Source organism: Cotesia typhae, unplaced genomic scaffold, assembly GCF_013202065.1.
Source record: "Cotesia typhae breed Kobodo isofemale line unplaced genomic scaffold, CoteBio_Ctyphae contig_9, whole genome shotgun sequence".
In the NCBI taxonomy this organism is placed as follows: domain Eukaryota; kingdom Metazoa; phylum Arthropoda; class Insecta; order Hymenoptera; family Braconidae; genus Cotesia; species Cotesia typhae.
In genome coordinates, this window is record NW_027423770.1 from 1,462,865 (window position 1) to 1,479,983 (window position 17,119).

General features: G+C 32.9%; 2 protein-coding genes across 5 annotated transcripts in view; both read left to right on the forward strand.

The window, feature by feature from the left end:
- Positions 1-17,119, forward strand: part of LOC141533470 (dystrobrevin beta) — a 633,463-nt gene that overhangs the window by 481,272 nt on the left and 135,072 nt on the right. The window lies entirely within an intron of this gene.
- Positions 1,054-2,840, forward strand: LOC141533442 (uncharacterized). Its single transcript, XM_074252333.1, has 2 exons — positions 1,054-2,387; positions 2,575-2,840. The coding sequence occupies exons 1-2, from the start codon at positions 2,009-2,011 to the stop codon at positions 2,838-2,840; spliced, it is 645 nt and encodes a 214-aa protein (XP_074108434.1). The 5' UTR covers positions 1,054-2,008.

The window sequence follows — 17,119 nt, forward strand, 5'->3', positions numbered from 1 at the left end:
TACGTTTTTTTACTTCTAATGGAACGCCATCGTCAAACAGTGATAAAATGGCAAGTTCATCGCTCAAATACCATAAGTGCGAAATCATTTTTTCACACGTAGCTGAAGAAATCAAAGGATTGATATGTTTGTACTCCAATAAATTTTTCATAAACTGCAAGTCATGATAAGCAGCAGTTGTTGCAGAAGTTGATGAAAACCAAGCTTTTAAATACAATGTGACTATAAAAATACAGAAATGACGAAGACCATGCAATTCTTTCTGAGAGAGTTTGAATTCATCTCTGAATAGATACATTTTCAAACTATAAATGGCCTTAGCCATCCATCTAGCATGATGAACAGCACCAGGACGTTTGAAAGAAATCTTTTCTTGAGGCATTTCTCCAAGGAAAATCAATGATAATTCCAATAATTCTTTATCTAACTTATTATAACATTTCTTTATTGATCGAAACTCAAATTTATGTAAATTTTCCTGAAACTCATAGTTTAAATTAAAATTTATCGAATTATTGATCAAAAACTGGAAATATTGATATTCGTTAATGTTTGACGATGAATATCTCGTAACGGCTTCACTTAATCAAAAATCATAAGAGACCATTTTTGTAGAGCAGTAAATTTCCTACAAAATCATGAGTTCCGCAATCCGAAATAATTTTTTTCATCGACTTATAAAATTCATAATAAAAACGAATATTTTCCTTAAAATAGCCAAACTTCAACTATGAATATCTTTTAATCGGTTGAGTTTTTGAAAAAGTCATAAGAGACCTTTTTGTAAAGCATTCAATTTCTCACAAAATCTATGCCACGGAATATTTTTCCAAGCAGTTGGAAGCGAGATATAAATTTTTTTATCTGATTATTCGAAAAAATAGAAACCCGCAAAGCGGAGGACCTTCCGTTATAATTAAGAGCTTATACTTGGAGAGAATTCTTTTTAGGTGTCTACGAACCTATTTTTCAGAGTATAAAATCAAAAATAAATTATTCGATTTTTTTGACCCACCCTAGTATCTACCCATTTAATACCGTATTTTCAGTGTTCCTAAAACTGATCATCTTGAATACGTAATAAAATAATTCATTTTAAATAAGTCTTATAATCATCACATAAATTTATTTATCATCAATTAACCTACAATGAATAAAGAAATACGTTTTATCGGAATACCTCTACAAAGAATTTCGGAACGTAAGTTACCAAAAGTGAAAGAGGTTATGCGTGTGTTTTTCTACCAACTTAAAATTTTAAAGTATTCAATCAAACAAAGTGCTAAAAATTCAGTTGACCAAGTTATTGAACTGTGGAGAAAAAATCAGATTCCAACTAGTGGAGCTCCTAATGCAGTCAAAAATTTCTTCGCTATCACAGTCAATGGTTAAAATTACAAAAAAATTTCGATAAAAAGAATTCAGCGCAAAACCAAAAGGAAATGAAATTTCAGACTGATCTTGAACAATTATTCGACATTGTGAGCGAAAAATCCTTAAAAGTGCTTGATGATAATATTAGAAAGTTGTATTTGGATCAAAAATTCGGTACCCATAAAGAGATTCTTTCTAATAATGTACCTGTATCAAACTTAACCACAACTATGATGGGAATAGATGAGAGTAGTAAGTATCTGAGATATTTAATTATTATAAAGTCAGGTAGTAGTGTAACTTTTCATAGATGACTAGATGACATTTGACTAGACAATTTTTGGAGTCCTTTCTTAATTATTTGTCATCAAAATGAATAAATTCTATACATTTTCTTCGTTTAATTTATAAAACAGATCTTATTCCAGACTTAGATCAACCGTCTACCAGTCATGCGATTGTTCCAAGTGAAAAATCAGAGTCGTTCTCTACGTATATATTAAGTGGAGTTACAAATTTTGGATCTGATTCAGAGTATGAACCTCCAATTCCGACAAAACTAGCAAAACTTGATGTCTTAACTCCTGAAGTCATTTTTGGACTCGACCGAGCTAATGTCAGCAGTAGAAATGCGATGTTTATTATTGCTCCGGTTTTACTAGCAGTAGGTATTAAAATTGAAGATACAACGCTCAGTTATAGTTCAATTCAACGAGCTCGTATGCTTCAAAGAGAAGACATTGCTAAAGGACTTAATGACAACTTTAAGACACACGATAAATACGTTGTGCATTGGGACGGAAAAATGCTGAATGACCTTGTTGGATCAAAATCTGTGGAACGGCTACCAGTTATTTTAACTGCATTTGGTACCGAACAATTACTTGGGGTTCCAAAAATGAATTCTGGGACGGCAGACAATCAAACATCAGCCATTTTATCGACATTGAGTGAATGGGGTATTACTAATTATGTTAAGGCGATGTGTTTTGACACGACGGCAGATAATACAGGTAACTTATCAATGATAATTTAATCTAAAAAATATTTAATTATTAACGTTCTAGTTTAATTTTTATTGCTTACTGAATTTCACTTTTGAAATTATTGAGAATTATTTCCTCATTTGGATTTTAAATATAATCTACAATTTGTTGAAAATATTAAATTTAACGATAGTTATCTATTTTCTTTATACAGGAATTCATAACGGTACATGTAAGGCAATTGAAAAGACTTTGGGAAGAGAGTTAATCTGGTTACCATGTCGTCACCACATTTTTGAGATCATATTGAGAAGTGCATTTGAAGTATATTGGCCTGTGTCATCTGGGCCAAACGTACCAATGTTCGGAAGATTTAAAAAATCATGGGATGAAATAAATAAAACTAATTATAAATCTGGAATTGAAGATACTGTTGTTGCTGATATCATTTTGGATAAAAAAATGAAATATCTAGTTTAATTGCACAATCCTTACAGGTATGATTTAACTGCGATTTTAAGAAAAAAATTTTCTTGTTTCTGACAAATTTTTAATTGTTTTTGATAGTTACTACAACCCCGAGATGACTATAAAGAATTGTTGGAATTGTCGTTGATTTTCCTTGGAGAAATGCCTCAAGAAGAAATTTTTTCAAACGTCCTGGTGCAATTCATCATGCTAGGTGGATGGCGAAGGCAATTTACAGTTTAAAAATGTTTCTATTCAGAAATGAATTTAAACTTTCTAATAAAGAATTGGACGGTCTTCGGCAAATTTGTATATTTATAGTTACACTGTATTTAATAGCTTGGTTTTCATCAACTTCTGCAACAACTGCTGCTAATCATGAGTTGCAGTTTTTGAAAAATTTATTCGAGTACAAAAATATCAATTCATTGATTTCTTCAGCAACTTGTGAAAAAATGATTTTGCATTTATGGTATTTAAGTGATGAACTTGCCATTTTATCATTATTTGACGATACCGTTTCATTGGAAGTAAAAAAAAATATTGTTGGAGCTGTTAATACTCGTAACGGTACAGATTCTAAAGCTAAAAAATTTATAATTGATAAAAACGATTTGAATTCATTAACGCAAAAAGTCTGAGTGACTTTGTTTCTAAAAAGTCTTTAAATCTCTTTAAAATCTTTGATTTACCATAGGACTTCCTTGATAAAGATATTGAATCGTGGCCTACTAATGACAGTTACATTGAAAATAAAGAATACTTTAACCAATTGAAAGTTGTTAATGATTCAGCAGAACGAGCTGTTGCATTAGTTAGTGAGTCAATGCTTGACAAAAAATGAAGAGCAATTCCAATACTTATTGCAAATTATCAAAGAACATCGAAAAAACTACCCAAACTGCAATAGAGGAAATTATTTACAGTAAAAGAGTACCCTTTCGTTGAAAATATTGAAAATTATATGGCAGTAGATAATTAAATAAATAAATTCTTCGATAAAAAAGTGAAACACATGTGAAACACACTAAATTGAATTATATATTTAAAAAAATGCACTAATTTTTGTTTTAATGTAATCAAACATGTCCAAGACTAAAAAAACTAATTAAAAAAATAGTTCATAACATATTTCTATTCATAGAAACTCAAATTTGTCTAAATTTCCTTGAAACTCACAGAATAAATTGAAATTTTTCGAATTATTGATCAAAAACTAGAAAAATTGATATGCATTGATGTTTGACGATGAATATCTCGTAAACGCTCAACTTGATCGAAAAATCATAAGAGACGATTTTTATAGAGCAGTAAATTTCCTACAAAACTATGAGTTTCATCATTCATAATGATTTTTTTCATTGAGTTATAAAATTCATAAGAAATAAAAAATTTTCCCAAAAATAATCAAACTTTAACCGTTAATATCTTTTAAACGGTTGGGTTTACGAAAAAAATCGTAAGAGACCTTTTTTGTAGAGCATTCAATTTCCTACAAAATCTAAGGAACAAGATATTTTTTCAAGTAGTTGGAAGCGAGATATAAATTTTTCTATCTGATAATAAGAAAAAATAGAAAACTGTAAGAAGGAGGACCTTCCCGTTACAATTAAGAACTCATGCTTGAAGAGGCTTTCTTAGAGGTGTCTAGGAACCTATTTTTCAGAGTACCAAACGAAAAAAAAAATATTCTTTTTTTTTGAATCACCCTAATGTTTGTAATACCAACCGTGAAACTGAATTTTCGAGCTAAAGTTAGAGGGAGGGAGGGGAAATTAATGGTTTCTGGTCGGCTATACGGCTGACCAATTTTAAAACATAGTAACTGCAAGATTTTGATGACTTATTTTTTTTAAGATTACTGCATTTCTAATAACTTGAAGACCTTAATTTCAAGGATTTTTTTTTTTATTTTCGTAGGGTATCTATTCCAAATTTGAACTGGAGCCCTTTAGATTTTGCTAAAACTTTTCTGTCTTTTTCTACCCTTTAGAAAACATTTTTGAGAATTTTTTTCAAATTTTTTCGTCCAATCTCAAAAAAAGTGATGAATTTAAAAAAAAAAATGGCTTTTTTATTTTTAAATATCTATAACTTTTTCAGAAATTGACTTTTGGGTACCATTATTTTAAAAAAAATTTTTTTATGAACTTTTCGAAAAAATACACGATGAAAAACTAACATGATCAATTATATAAAATAATCGGTTTTTTTTTAGTAAAATCGTCATTTTTCTGAAGTTCGCCATTTTTTTTCTCAGAAAAAACTTCAATAAATTTGACAACTATCCCCGCTAATTCCGAAGTGGGCCAATTTAAAAAAAATTTTTTTTATTTATTTAAAAAATAATTATCAAATTTTCAAAAATGGAAAAAAATTTTTTTTTTCGTAACCTTTACTTCTATCAAACAATAAATGTAATTTAACAATTTCATGATATAATTCTCAAATTATAGATTTAATTTACGAATATGATCACCAAGATTTAAATTTTAACCTATCAATAAGGTCGATAAATTAGGGTAGAACAATTATAGACTTACCTATAGTCAATATACTAGAAACTAGTCGCTAGTGTGTGTTGATTTACGAATACGGTTTTTTCATACTGTCTAAAACATAACCTGTAAATTGCTGTTAATCTATTATACGATGTAACAATTTTACCTGCTCAGGTTAGCCCCTAATCAATTTTATAAATAACTAACTGAATAAACAAACAACAATAATTATCAGGGCGCTGCCAAGATTTTTTATCACGGTTCCTGGAACCGGTCCAGAGCTGAAAATTCCTTATCTTAGGGTAGAGAGAGTGGAGGAAGGTGCTGGTGAATAACAAAGATTTAATTAACAATATATCGATATTTATTAACAATAACAATTAACAAAAGAAACGTTTATCAAGGATAAACTAAAATTCATTCACACACTCACACTATAATTTATTAAAACTTATAAACTTATAAACTACGGCTGACCAGGATAACTTAAAACTATAGCCTAACTGTCGGCTAACCAGGACCAACGAGTCTCTCTTCGCAAAGACTGCAGTGCGACAGAGACCGTCTAGCCTAACTATCGGCTAACCAGAACTAAACCACTTTTATATAAGCCTAACTATTGGCTAACCAGGACCAACGAATTACTCTGCACAAAGACAACATTGTGACAGAGATCGTCTAGCCTAACTATTGGCTAACCAGGACCAACTTAACACTATTAACACTCTCTATCGCACATGACCCACACTTGTAATGATTTTATTTTAAACAAAATTTATTTTAATGAAATTTATTTAAAATTTAAGTTAATTATTCAATCATTAGTATTTAGTAAAACGATAATTTCAAATTTATAATCAAATTCTAAAATAGCTTGAGCTAACTATTACAATTATTTAAATTCCGATTGTTAATTTTTAATTCGGTATTAAGAGATTAAATAGATTAAAATTCCTCATTAACTTATTGTCATGGTCTTAATAATATAACAATAATTATTTAATACGAGAGAGATTAATACCCTGAATTAATTTTGACAATTAAATTAATCACGATATAAATTTTATATATAAAATTTATATCTTAAAATAAAATTATTAACATAAAATTAATGATGTGAATTAATTGATTATGACCAATCTTTCCTGTGAAATTTTCAACCCAAAATAACTAATTTCTTGGACTTAATTTCCACGCCGATAATTATTAATTTTCGGTAAATATTAATTTATTTAATTGACGGACTCAATCCCAAAATAAATCAGTCAATAGTTAATAAATAAAATAATTTACAATATAAAATATTTTCAATAATTAATTCCTAATATAATTTTCGATAAAATCTTAATAATTTTCTAAATTATATAAATCAACAGAAGTCGAAACATTCAATTTTCATTAGCTAGAACATTCGCTAGCTAAGTTGTCTTTGACCTTGGGAGTTCGGAATTTACTGCGACACAAAATGTACTGACGCTCAACCAAAATTCCCCTTCGAATTAATCACTTTTTCTTAAGTTAACATGTTATAAAATTACAACAATTTATTCACGAATTTTCTAGATATTAATCAATTTAATTGATAAATTTTTAGTTGTTAAATTTTTCCCGCAGGTCGATTGAGTGATTCTCGGGAATAAGCCCCCAAGGAAATCACTCAATCCAAACTAACAAATGTTTTAATTCTGATTAATGAAATAATCGTCGATTAAACGATCCAATTGATAATTAATTAGGAGAAGAAACTGGGTATTGGGTAAACCACGGTCCACTTCTTTCATACAGAGTAATAATTGATACGTTGACGAATAAAATCATGATCTAACTCTCTTATTGAGGATGAAGTCCTAGTTGTAGTTGGCTTCCTTCGTCTCGTCACTACTCCGGGGATCGGTCCTTCTCGATTTCCGTCGCACTATATCTGGCGGTCACACTACTTCTTCCTTTTCCACTGCACGGCTCACCTATTTTAACCCAAAATTACCCCCTGCTATTCTCCTTTTAGACCCTTAGATCGATACGCGCCAGTGCTATGTCGAATAGTTATCGATATCCGGTGACTTATCGATTTAGGGTAATTTTACCCTGTTACAACGATCAAGTGTCTAGTGAAAGATTGTTGATATTACATTTGCTAAATAAATAAATAATTATTATAGTTTATGAACACTATTTTGATTTGGTGTTATTTGAAACCCTAATCTTTTTAGTTTCTTAATCTAAATTAATTGTAAGAATTTTATGAAGACATTATGGCATCAATAAAGCAATTCTATGAATGTTGTAATCCATTCAAGTTAGAATCACATTTAAGAAAAATGGGTTTACGTCTAGCAACTGACATTATGAAAGTAACGATAGGATTAGATATAGATTATTTGTTATGCAGTTCGTGTCGAAAGGATGCCTTATATTTAGTAAAGGAACAAATAAATACTAGTGATGATCCTAATGTTGATGCAAGTGACCATAAAGATGATTCTATTGACAACAATGAGAAAAATGATGGTGCTGACAGTGATAGCATGATAACAGGGACAGACAATACAACTGCCACGGATCTTTTATTATCCTTATCATTCTGTAAGTTTTTTAAAATTATTCATACATTACTTAAATAAATCCTAGCAACTACATGTTCCATTGTTTTGTTAAGGTTCCTTGTCATTTAATAGCGAACCCAAAAATTCACAATTAAGCTCGGCATCCCAAGTAAGCGCTGCAACTACATTACCCGTTATAAACGATGCATTGCGACTGTTGAATCAATTTCCGATTTCTTCAAAAAAATTAAATAATTATCAATTTTTAAATCATAAAATACATCAGATATCCGACCGCTTAAAAAAAATTTTGCTCTTAGCTGCCGATGAAGGATCGATCGACGGCGATGGTGAAAATTTTCGCTCCCTAATTAAAATGCTGCATGGCAAATTCAATGATAAAGAAATGGATAAGTCGTTGAAAATACAGATTTTAACATTGTTACCTTGAGAATGTAGTGAAAGATCTATTTGTGAAACTATGAATACATCACGACATTTAACAAGGGTAGCAAAAAGTTGGTTAAAGAAAAGGATCTACTTTCAACACCTGAATCAAAATTAGGTCGGTAGAGCGTAGAATTAATGTTTCTGGTACATCTGAAGACTAAATTACTTAGCATTTTTTGTATAGGGAGGACAATGACTCATCAAATATTATCAACATCAATGTCTGGCTTTCTCGAAAACACGAGGACACGGACTTCTTCCTCACACAGCTATTGACAGGTCGAGGTCAGCTTAACGCGTACCTCTTTAAGATGGGGTTGCACCGCACGTCGACCTGCGAATACTGCCTGGACGAAATCGACGACGCTGAACACACTTTCTTCGAGTGTGTTCTGGAAGGACTACAGGAGTAGCACCGAAGAAATTATGAAACCACACTCTCCCTTGAGAGCTTGATAGCCTGCATGCTTAGAAAAAAAGATAACTGGTCGGCTGTCACAGCTTACGCGCAGCGCCTTCTAAAAGAAAAAACTGCAGAAAGGGACCAGTAACCAGAAGTAAGCGTCGTAAGACGCAATATAGACTGGACTGAAGTAATGCTAACGCGGTTCCGATCCAGTCATCTCCGTACTATCTACGGGGAAGGAAAGTGGAGTTTTTTTTAGTGGGTGGAAATCCCACACTATTGACCATCATCTTTCAATCATAGCGGTGTCTTTGATTTTTTCGCTTATCTATGGAAAAAATAAATAAATAAATAAAACCCACATACACGCACACACGCATATATACATCGGTTGATTTATTCAAAAGTTGTTGCGGTTTGAAAATTCGAAAAATAGTGTTCTATGAAACTTCTATCAGATTCTTATGCTCGAAGAGCTCAAAAGTATAAAAAAGTTATATCATCGCACTCAGAGAGATGAAAATAACACAAATTATATTTTTTCAAGGTCGTGTAACTGCGCAGTTTTCTTTGTTCTATTTCTAACTGCGTAGTGGACGATGTCATCAGACAGGTTTAGATTTGTTTTGTGAAAGGGGTGGGGGGAATTTCCACGATTCAGATGACTCATTCTGTTCTAGAATTTTTTAACTACGTAGTAGATGACGTCATCAGACAGGTTTGAACCTGTTCAAGGTCGCGTAACTGCGCAGTTTTCTTTGTTTCATTTCTAACTGCGCAGTAGATGACTCATTTTGTTCTAGAATATTATTACTGCGCAGTAGATGACGTCATCAAACCGTTTTTGAGGTAGAGGAGTGGGGGGTAACTGCGCAGTATTTTCTGCCTATATAAGCAGCTTGCCGAGAGCGTACTTCATAAAAACGAAGTACATGTCTCCAGTGAAACCTCTCTCGTGATTAAACAGTATTCAGTGTTATAAAGTATAGTGAAGTTTAGTGTTGTGAAGTACGCGAGTATAGTCCAGTGTGCAAAAACTATTGTGTAGTGTACATAACCTATAAAAAGTGACATAACCTTTAAAAGTGTACATAACCTAGAAACAGTGTTCATAACCTATAAACAGTGACATAATCTTTAAAAGTGTACATAACCTATAAACAGTGACATAACCTTTAAAAGTGACATAACCTTTAAAAGTGTACATAACCTATGAACAGTGACATAACCTTTAAAAGTGTACATAACCTATAAACTGTGACATAACCTTTAAAAGTGTACATAACCTTAAAAAGTGTACATAACCTATAATATTGTGTAAATAAACAGTAGTGAAGTGGTTGTCGTTCCAAAATGGCACAACATAACCTCATCGAGGCTCTCAAAAACTTGGTGGATACAATTGCTGTCTCATATGCTGATCTGTTGGGAGAGCAGCTCACTGATGATCATCGTCAAAGGTGATTAAGGGTGTGCAATGAAACTATCCAGTACTTCAACACTATATTACTGGATCCTGGAACATCAATCCAAGTGAGACGCAGTGTTCAAGCACACATTAATCAACTTAACTGGTTTGCCGATCAGTTCTCCAGACTCGGTAACCAAGTTGTTGGTGGAGATCTGAACCAAGGAGTCAAATGGCAGGACTTGGAGAATGCTTTTGCTGGCAACATCGAGACTGGATGTGTGATCAACCAGCATCACAAAGATCCAGCAGCATTCCTCCAGGTCTCACGAGACACCATCATCAACAAGGTGCAGTGTGCCTTAAAAGATCAAGCAGGGCTGAAAGTGGAGTCTACTTGGACCAAATAGTTTGATGGTGACCATGTCAAGATTCACGCCAACTCAAGTTGGAAACTCACCTTCGTTAGATTGCCAAAGGATATTATCGGTAGGCATGCGGTTACGAACATCCAAAACAATGATGAGTTCTGCTTTCTGTGGTCCGTCAACGCTGCCTTGCTTCCACCAGTATTGGTTCCGGAAAGGCCCACTTGATATTGTCACTTCAACGAAAGATTAAACTATGAAGGTATTCAATTTCCAATTAAGCTTAACGATGTACCAAAATTTGAAAAAATGAATGATCTTAGCATCAATGTATACGGTATAGAGGCGGAATTCACAGGTAAAAAGTAGCTAAAAAGTGTTATTATTCCATTATATTCAAGTAACTTCGAGTCAGAAATACCGACATTTCATTTATTGATGATGAAAAAAAGTATTAATTATACTGATAATTTAGATAATATAGTCAGTCTATCATTTTGCATGGATACATAATCTTTCCGGATTAATTAAAAGTCAAATAACTTTAGGTAGAACAAAATTGTACTTTTGCGATCGTTGCTTGAATCATTTTAAGCATCAAAAAAGTTATCAAGTACATATATCTGATTGTTTCAAATCTAACAAAGTCCACATGGATTTTCCTAGTGAAAAAAATAAAATTTTGAAATTCAAAGATTTCAAATCTAAAGACACTGTACCGTTTGTAGTTTACGCGGATCTTGAATGCACACTCGAACCCCCAGGAGATGATGAAAAGACAGCTCATAAACATGTTCCACATAGAATTGCATACTATGTACATTGCTGCTATGATAACACACTCTCCAAATTTGAATTAAACCGTTCTCCTGATTGCATCAACTGGTTTGTTAAACAATTAGAGTCATTAGCACTGAACTTTGAAAAAATTCTAAAGAACCCTATTAAAATGAAACCCTTAACCAGAGAGCAATAAGATAGGCACAACGAGGCAACTGTGTGTCACATTTGTGAAAAACCTATAACATCTCCTACAGATAAAGTTTATGATCATTGTCACTTCACCGGTGACTATAGAGATGCTGCTCATAAATCAAGTAACGTTAATTATCAGAAATCTACCATTATCCCAGTTGTCTTTCATAATTTATCTGGCTATGACTTGCACTTTATAATTAAATCCTTAGCTACAGTATTTAAGGGTGAAATAATATTATTACCAATCAATAAAGAGCGTTACATTTCTTTCACAAAATCAGTTAAAAATACTTCAGTCTTTCTAAGATTTATTGATTCATTTAGATTCATGGCCTCCAGTTTAGAGAAATTAGCTTCATACCTTGATGATAGTGATAAAAAAATTACACGACTACACTACGCTGACCCCGATCAATTCAAATTAGCAACACGTAAGGGTGTATTTCTATATGAGTATATTTTGAAAGATTTTGATTCAAACAACCCTGAAACATACCTGATGTACTATGATGTAAATAATTTGTATGGTGCAGCGATAAGTATGTCTTTACCCAAGGGTAAATTTGAATGGGTTGAAAATGTAGACAATGTAGATCAGTTTTTCAATGATGATGAAAGTATAGGCTACATCCTTGAAGTAGATCTACACTATCCTGAGAATTCACATGATCTACACAAAGATCTACCTTTATGCCCAGAACATTTTGTACCATCTGGCAGCAAACAATAAAAATTAACAACAACTCTGTATGATAAGTTTAATTATGTAATACATTATAAGAATTTAAAACAATGTTTAGATTTAGGCGTAGAACTTAAGAAAATACATCGAGTCTTGAAATTTGAGCAGTCAGACTGGCTCAAGTCATACATCGATAAAAATACTGATTGCCGAAAATTAGCGAAAAATGATTTTGAGAAAAACTTCTACAAGTTGATGAACAATGCGGTTTTCGGTAAAACGATGGAAAATGTTCGCAAATACAAGGAAGTTTGGCTTCGTACAAAGTGGGAGGGGCGTTATCAGGTATCAGACCTGATTTGTAAGCCTAATTTCCACAGCCTCACTGTATTTGATGAGGATATGGTCATAATTGAAATGAAAAAACCTAAAGTTTTAGTCAATAAGCCAATCTATGTTAGATTTAGCATATTAGACTTGTCAAAAACTTATATCTACGACTTTCACTACAATTATGTAATAAAAAATTATGAAAAAACCTCTAAATTATTGTACACTCATACAGATAGTCTTATTTACTAATTTAATGTACCCAATATCTACGAAGACATCAAACGTGATATCTCAAGGTTTGATACCTCTGACTATCCACCCCAAAATATCTTCAACATGCCGTTGGCAAACAAAAAGGTTCTGGGGCTCATAAATGATGAGAACAACGGAAAAATTATGTCCGAGTTCGTGGGTCTTAGAGCCAAGCTCTACGCCTTCGAGATTCACAACCCTGAAAAGGAAAAAGATAGGATCAAGAAACGATCAAAAGGTATCGGAGGATCAGCCTTGAAGACCATCACGTTTGATGACTTCAAGAGATGTCTTTTCGACAATGTATTGCTAAGAAAAGAGTTATACATGATAAAAAGTAAAAAACATCAAGTACACACAATAAAACAGGAGAATCTTGCTCTCAGTTGGGCTGATAAACGTCAACTCATTGAGGCCAGCACAGACACTGTACCTTGGGATTACAAGGATCCACTAGTTTCTAAGAAAAGAAAAATTGTTGAAGATAACGATGAAAATAATAATAAAAGACAAAAAAATTAGTAATATTAAAAAAACAATGTAAACATAGTTTTAAGGATTTATGTATTAAGGTTTGTAAATAAAAACAATGTAAATATAATTTGTGTTTTATATATCAGATTTATTGATCCAACTATTATGTTTAGTATCAAAACCTAGCCATTTAACATAGTATTTATGTCCACGTTTTCTAATTACTTTTTCAACAAGATATACATCTGGATATTTGACTTTGCTGAGTTCTTCGTTGTAAAATCCGCCTTCGATTGGTTGATCCTGATAGTCCATGAGCTTGTACGTCGTTGGATTCGTATTCTGCACCGACTTGATGGTGAAGATTTCTGTTGTCCAGTTTGGTGTGTATCCTTTGTCAAAAACATGCTTGTACTTGCTGATTCGGACTTTGTCTCCAACTTTAAAGTTCTGCTTCGATTTGGTTTTCAGTGGTCGATATATATTTTTCAACAGTTATTTCTCCTGAGCAGTGGTAACATCAACAGGTTTCATTTTGATGGTACTGTATTTGGTGTTGTTGTAAGTATTCACCAAGTCATCAAGTATATGGATCCACTTGTAGCTGCCACGAGCTGTGAATTCTCGCCACATTTTATTCTTAAGTGTTCTATTGAAACGTTCACATATGGATGCTTTGAGATTGCTGAATGTTGAGTAAAGATTTATCTTGTGCTGTTTCATCAGATCTTTGAATTCTTTGTTGTAGAACTCTTTACCCTGATAAACATGGAGATTCTTAGGTATACGACCTCGCTGGAGTACAGACTTCATAGCACTAGTGACATCTACACCACTTTTAGACTTAATTGGAACTGCCCAGGCATACTTTGAAAATATATCTATGATTGTAAGCAGATACTTGTATCCTATATTGACTGTTGCAAATGGAATCATCTCAACCAAGTCAGCTTGCCAAGTCTCATCGAGACCTCGGATGTCAACATGACGAGGTTTATAGTTCCTGCGAGCTGGTGTGTGAAGCTCTTCAGCTATCACTGTCTTTTTGTCGTTCATTGAGTTTTTCAGTGAGATATTTGATATTATTTTGGTGAGAGGAAAGTACTGCTTTAACTTCCTCAATTGCCGTCTGCAAATTTCCCACAGCAGCTTTCAGTATTACTATTTCAGAGTGTAAATGTGAAATAATCTCTTTCTGTTCACTGTCTATACTTTTATCCATTCAGTTCAGACATCTGTCTCAGTACAAATTGCACTGTCGCAGCATCATGTTCATTTGAAGGATTACCGAGATTGCACAGCCTTTTATTCTCAATGTTGTAGTTTCCATCAGAAGTTACATTGAAATCTCTACCAGCTGGACCTCGTTGAACTGACTTGTCATTGTCCAGTGAACGTCCAAATATATCGATGCTCATAGTTGTGAACACTTTCACAGTCAACGAGTGAATGATATAATTTTCTAAAAGCTTTTTAATATATAACCCCAACCTCTCTAAGTTCTTCAATAATTGACATGATTTCATTTGTGTGACTTGGATTCCCAGCAGCTTGAGACGCCATCAGCAGTTGCAAACGATTAACTAGTTCATTTGGATCATCCCAGTAAACATAGTCCATTGGTAATCTCTGTTTCCTTGCAATCATATATTTTGGTAACCCTTTACCGAACTTGGTGATAAAATCAGCAATGTATTTACTGAACTTGATTATTGTATGTTCATAAATGGTACGATTTGGATCATAATTTTTCCTATGAGCGTTGGTATGTTGAATTATGTCCAAGTATTTTTTCTTATCATCTGGGGTGATGAGTGCATCTTCTGGTGATTGTCTAAAAAATAGTTCTAACAACCCAGGAGTTATTGGATAATTTTTTTCTTTGACAGTTATTGTATCATTTCCAAATGAAATAGGTTTTGGGAGGTGAGGGCGCCTTGAGTAAAATATGAAGTTAAAGTTTATTAATTTTATTTAAAAGATGTTAAGACTAAGTACACGCGTGTAAATTAATAGTTGAAGCTAATGGGTCAGTAGTCTAGTAGTAAGTCTCTAATAGATGACAAGTTTTTCGGTACCTCTCCTTTGATCAGGAGGAGGTATACCTATAGGTATAGTAACATGAGTATTTAGGAGTAGGGAGTACAGAGTGTAACGAGAGTAAGTAATAGTAGGACCTTAGAGTAGGCGTAGGTCAAAGTTGAAGATGTGCGAAAACAAGAGTAGAAGGAGTATTTTTTTGAGAATTGGTATAGTTAGAAGGAAGAGAAAGAGATAGCGATAGGAAAAGAGAGAGACAGACGAGTAAGAGTGAATTTTAATGACCTGAAGGGCTCGAGGCTCTGGTCAGTTGACCCGAGTCCTAATCCTTCAATTGTCACATGAAAGATAATAAAGGAGGAGTATTTACTAGATATTTTACAGATAGAGATTTACGGAAGACCCATGAACTTCATTCCAAATATTATAATCCTATAATTATGTCTAGCCGATTTCTAAAACCAAGTCTACCAAATTTCCCAACATCTGCCGAGAAATAACTATAAACATAAAAAAAAATACAAAGCAATAATCTTGCAGTTTATAACAGCCTTGGGAAATTCTCAGATTGGGTTTTTCTCTGTAAAACATCACCTTAAAAAAATTATCTTAAATATAATTAATGGTGACGTTACTTGAATGACAGACATACAGCATAATTATTAACACAATAATGCTGTATGTTTTAAATTATTATAATACCTAAAATTATTAACTAAAATTTTAACGAAGTAACTATATTGATAATGAGTATAAACTAAATGTATGACGTCATAAAGTTATTAGTAATTGAATGATTACACATTAGGAATAAATAATTTACATTACTAATTAGCAATAATTAAAATAATGTAAATTAATACTTGTGGAGTGGACGTGAGGACTGACCCCCACAAGATGAATCCCCTATATGCATTTCACCATGTTTTCTGCGTACACCATATCTCATATCATTATCTTTACGTTTTTCACTTAAATGTTGTAGATAATTAGTGAGAAGAGGATTTCTACGAGCTGGAGTACTTGTTGATGGTGGTAGCTGAGTGATAACAAGTACTGTATTGTCAAATGAACTGTCATCACCCGTTATTAAACTGTTGTATACTTCTGGATCATCATATAAAGATTTTTTAACCTCTTGTTTTTCAACCTGTGGTTTTTCTTCTTTTTTAATATTTTCTCCTTTCAACTTTGAAGATTCAACTATACTCTGAAGTGGTGTGACAATAGGCTTGAACATTTCCTCCATAGCTTTCTCAGCTGTATCTTTACCCAACTTCAACATCTTGTGCTTCCGTCGGATGGCATCACTGGCTTGGGATATCTGATGTAGAATATCCTTCTGCTTTGAAATTTCTTCAGGCTTCATGTTGACAGGTTAAAGTCTACAGCATGTATGACTATCTCACTCTAAAGTACCTCAATTTATACTAATGAAGCAGTTGAATCCTTTTCGATACCTGCCGCTGTTCAATTCACTATCTTTATCAATTACCACAAACCCATATTTATGCCAGCATGCTGAGCATAAATCTCTGAATGAGTTGTACGGCATGTCTGTATTGACATGATCATCGTAAATATGCTTCAAATTCACTTCATCTTGACGGAATAGCACAAGAAAGTTCGCATTATCTCTAATCAGATGCTTGAGTACTCGTGTATAAGTTTGACAGAGATAGAAGCTATTAACATCCTTGTGTCGACCCATGCAGAAAAAAGCCTTCATGTGATCTTGTTTTTCACAAGCAACATCGTCAAATACCATCAGGGAGTTAGGCTTAGCATCTTCAGGCTTGACTAAAGTTTCATGTTCGCTGAATGTGAATAATCCAATACCATCAATCAGTTTAAGC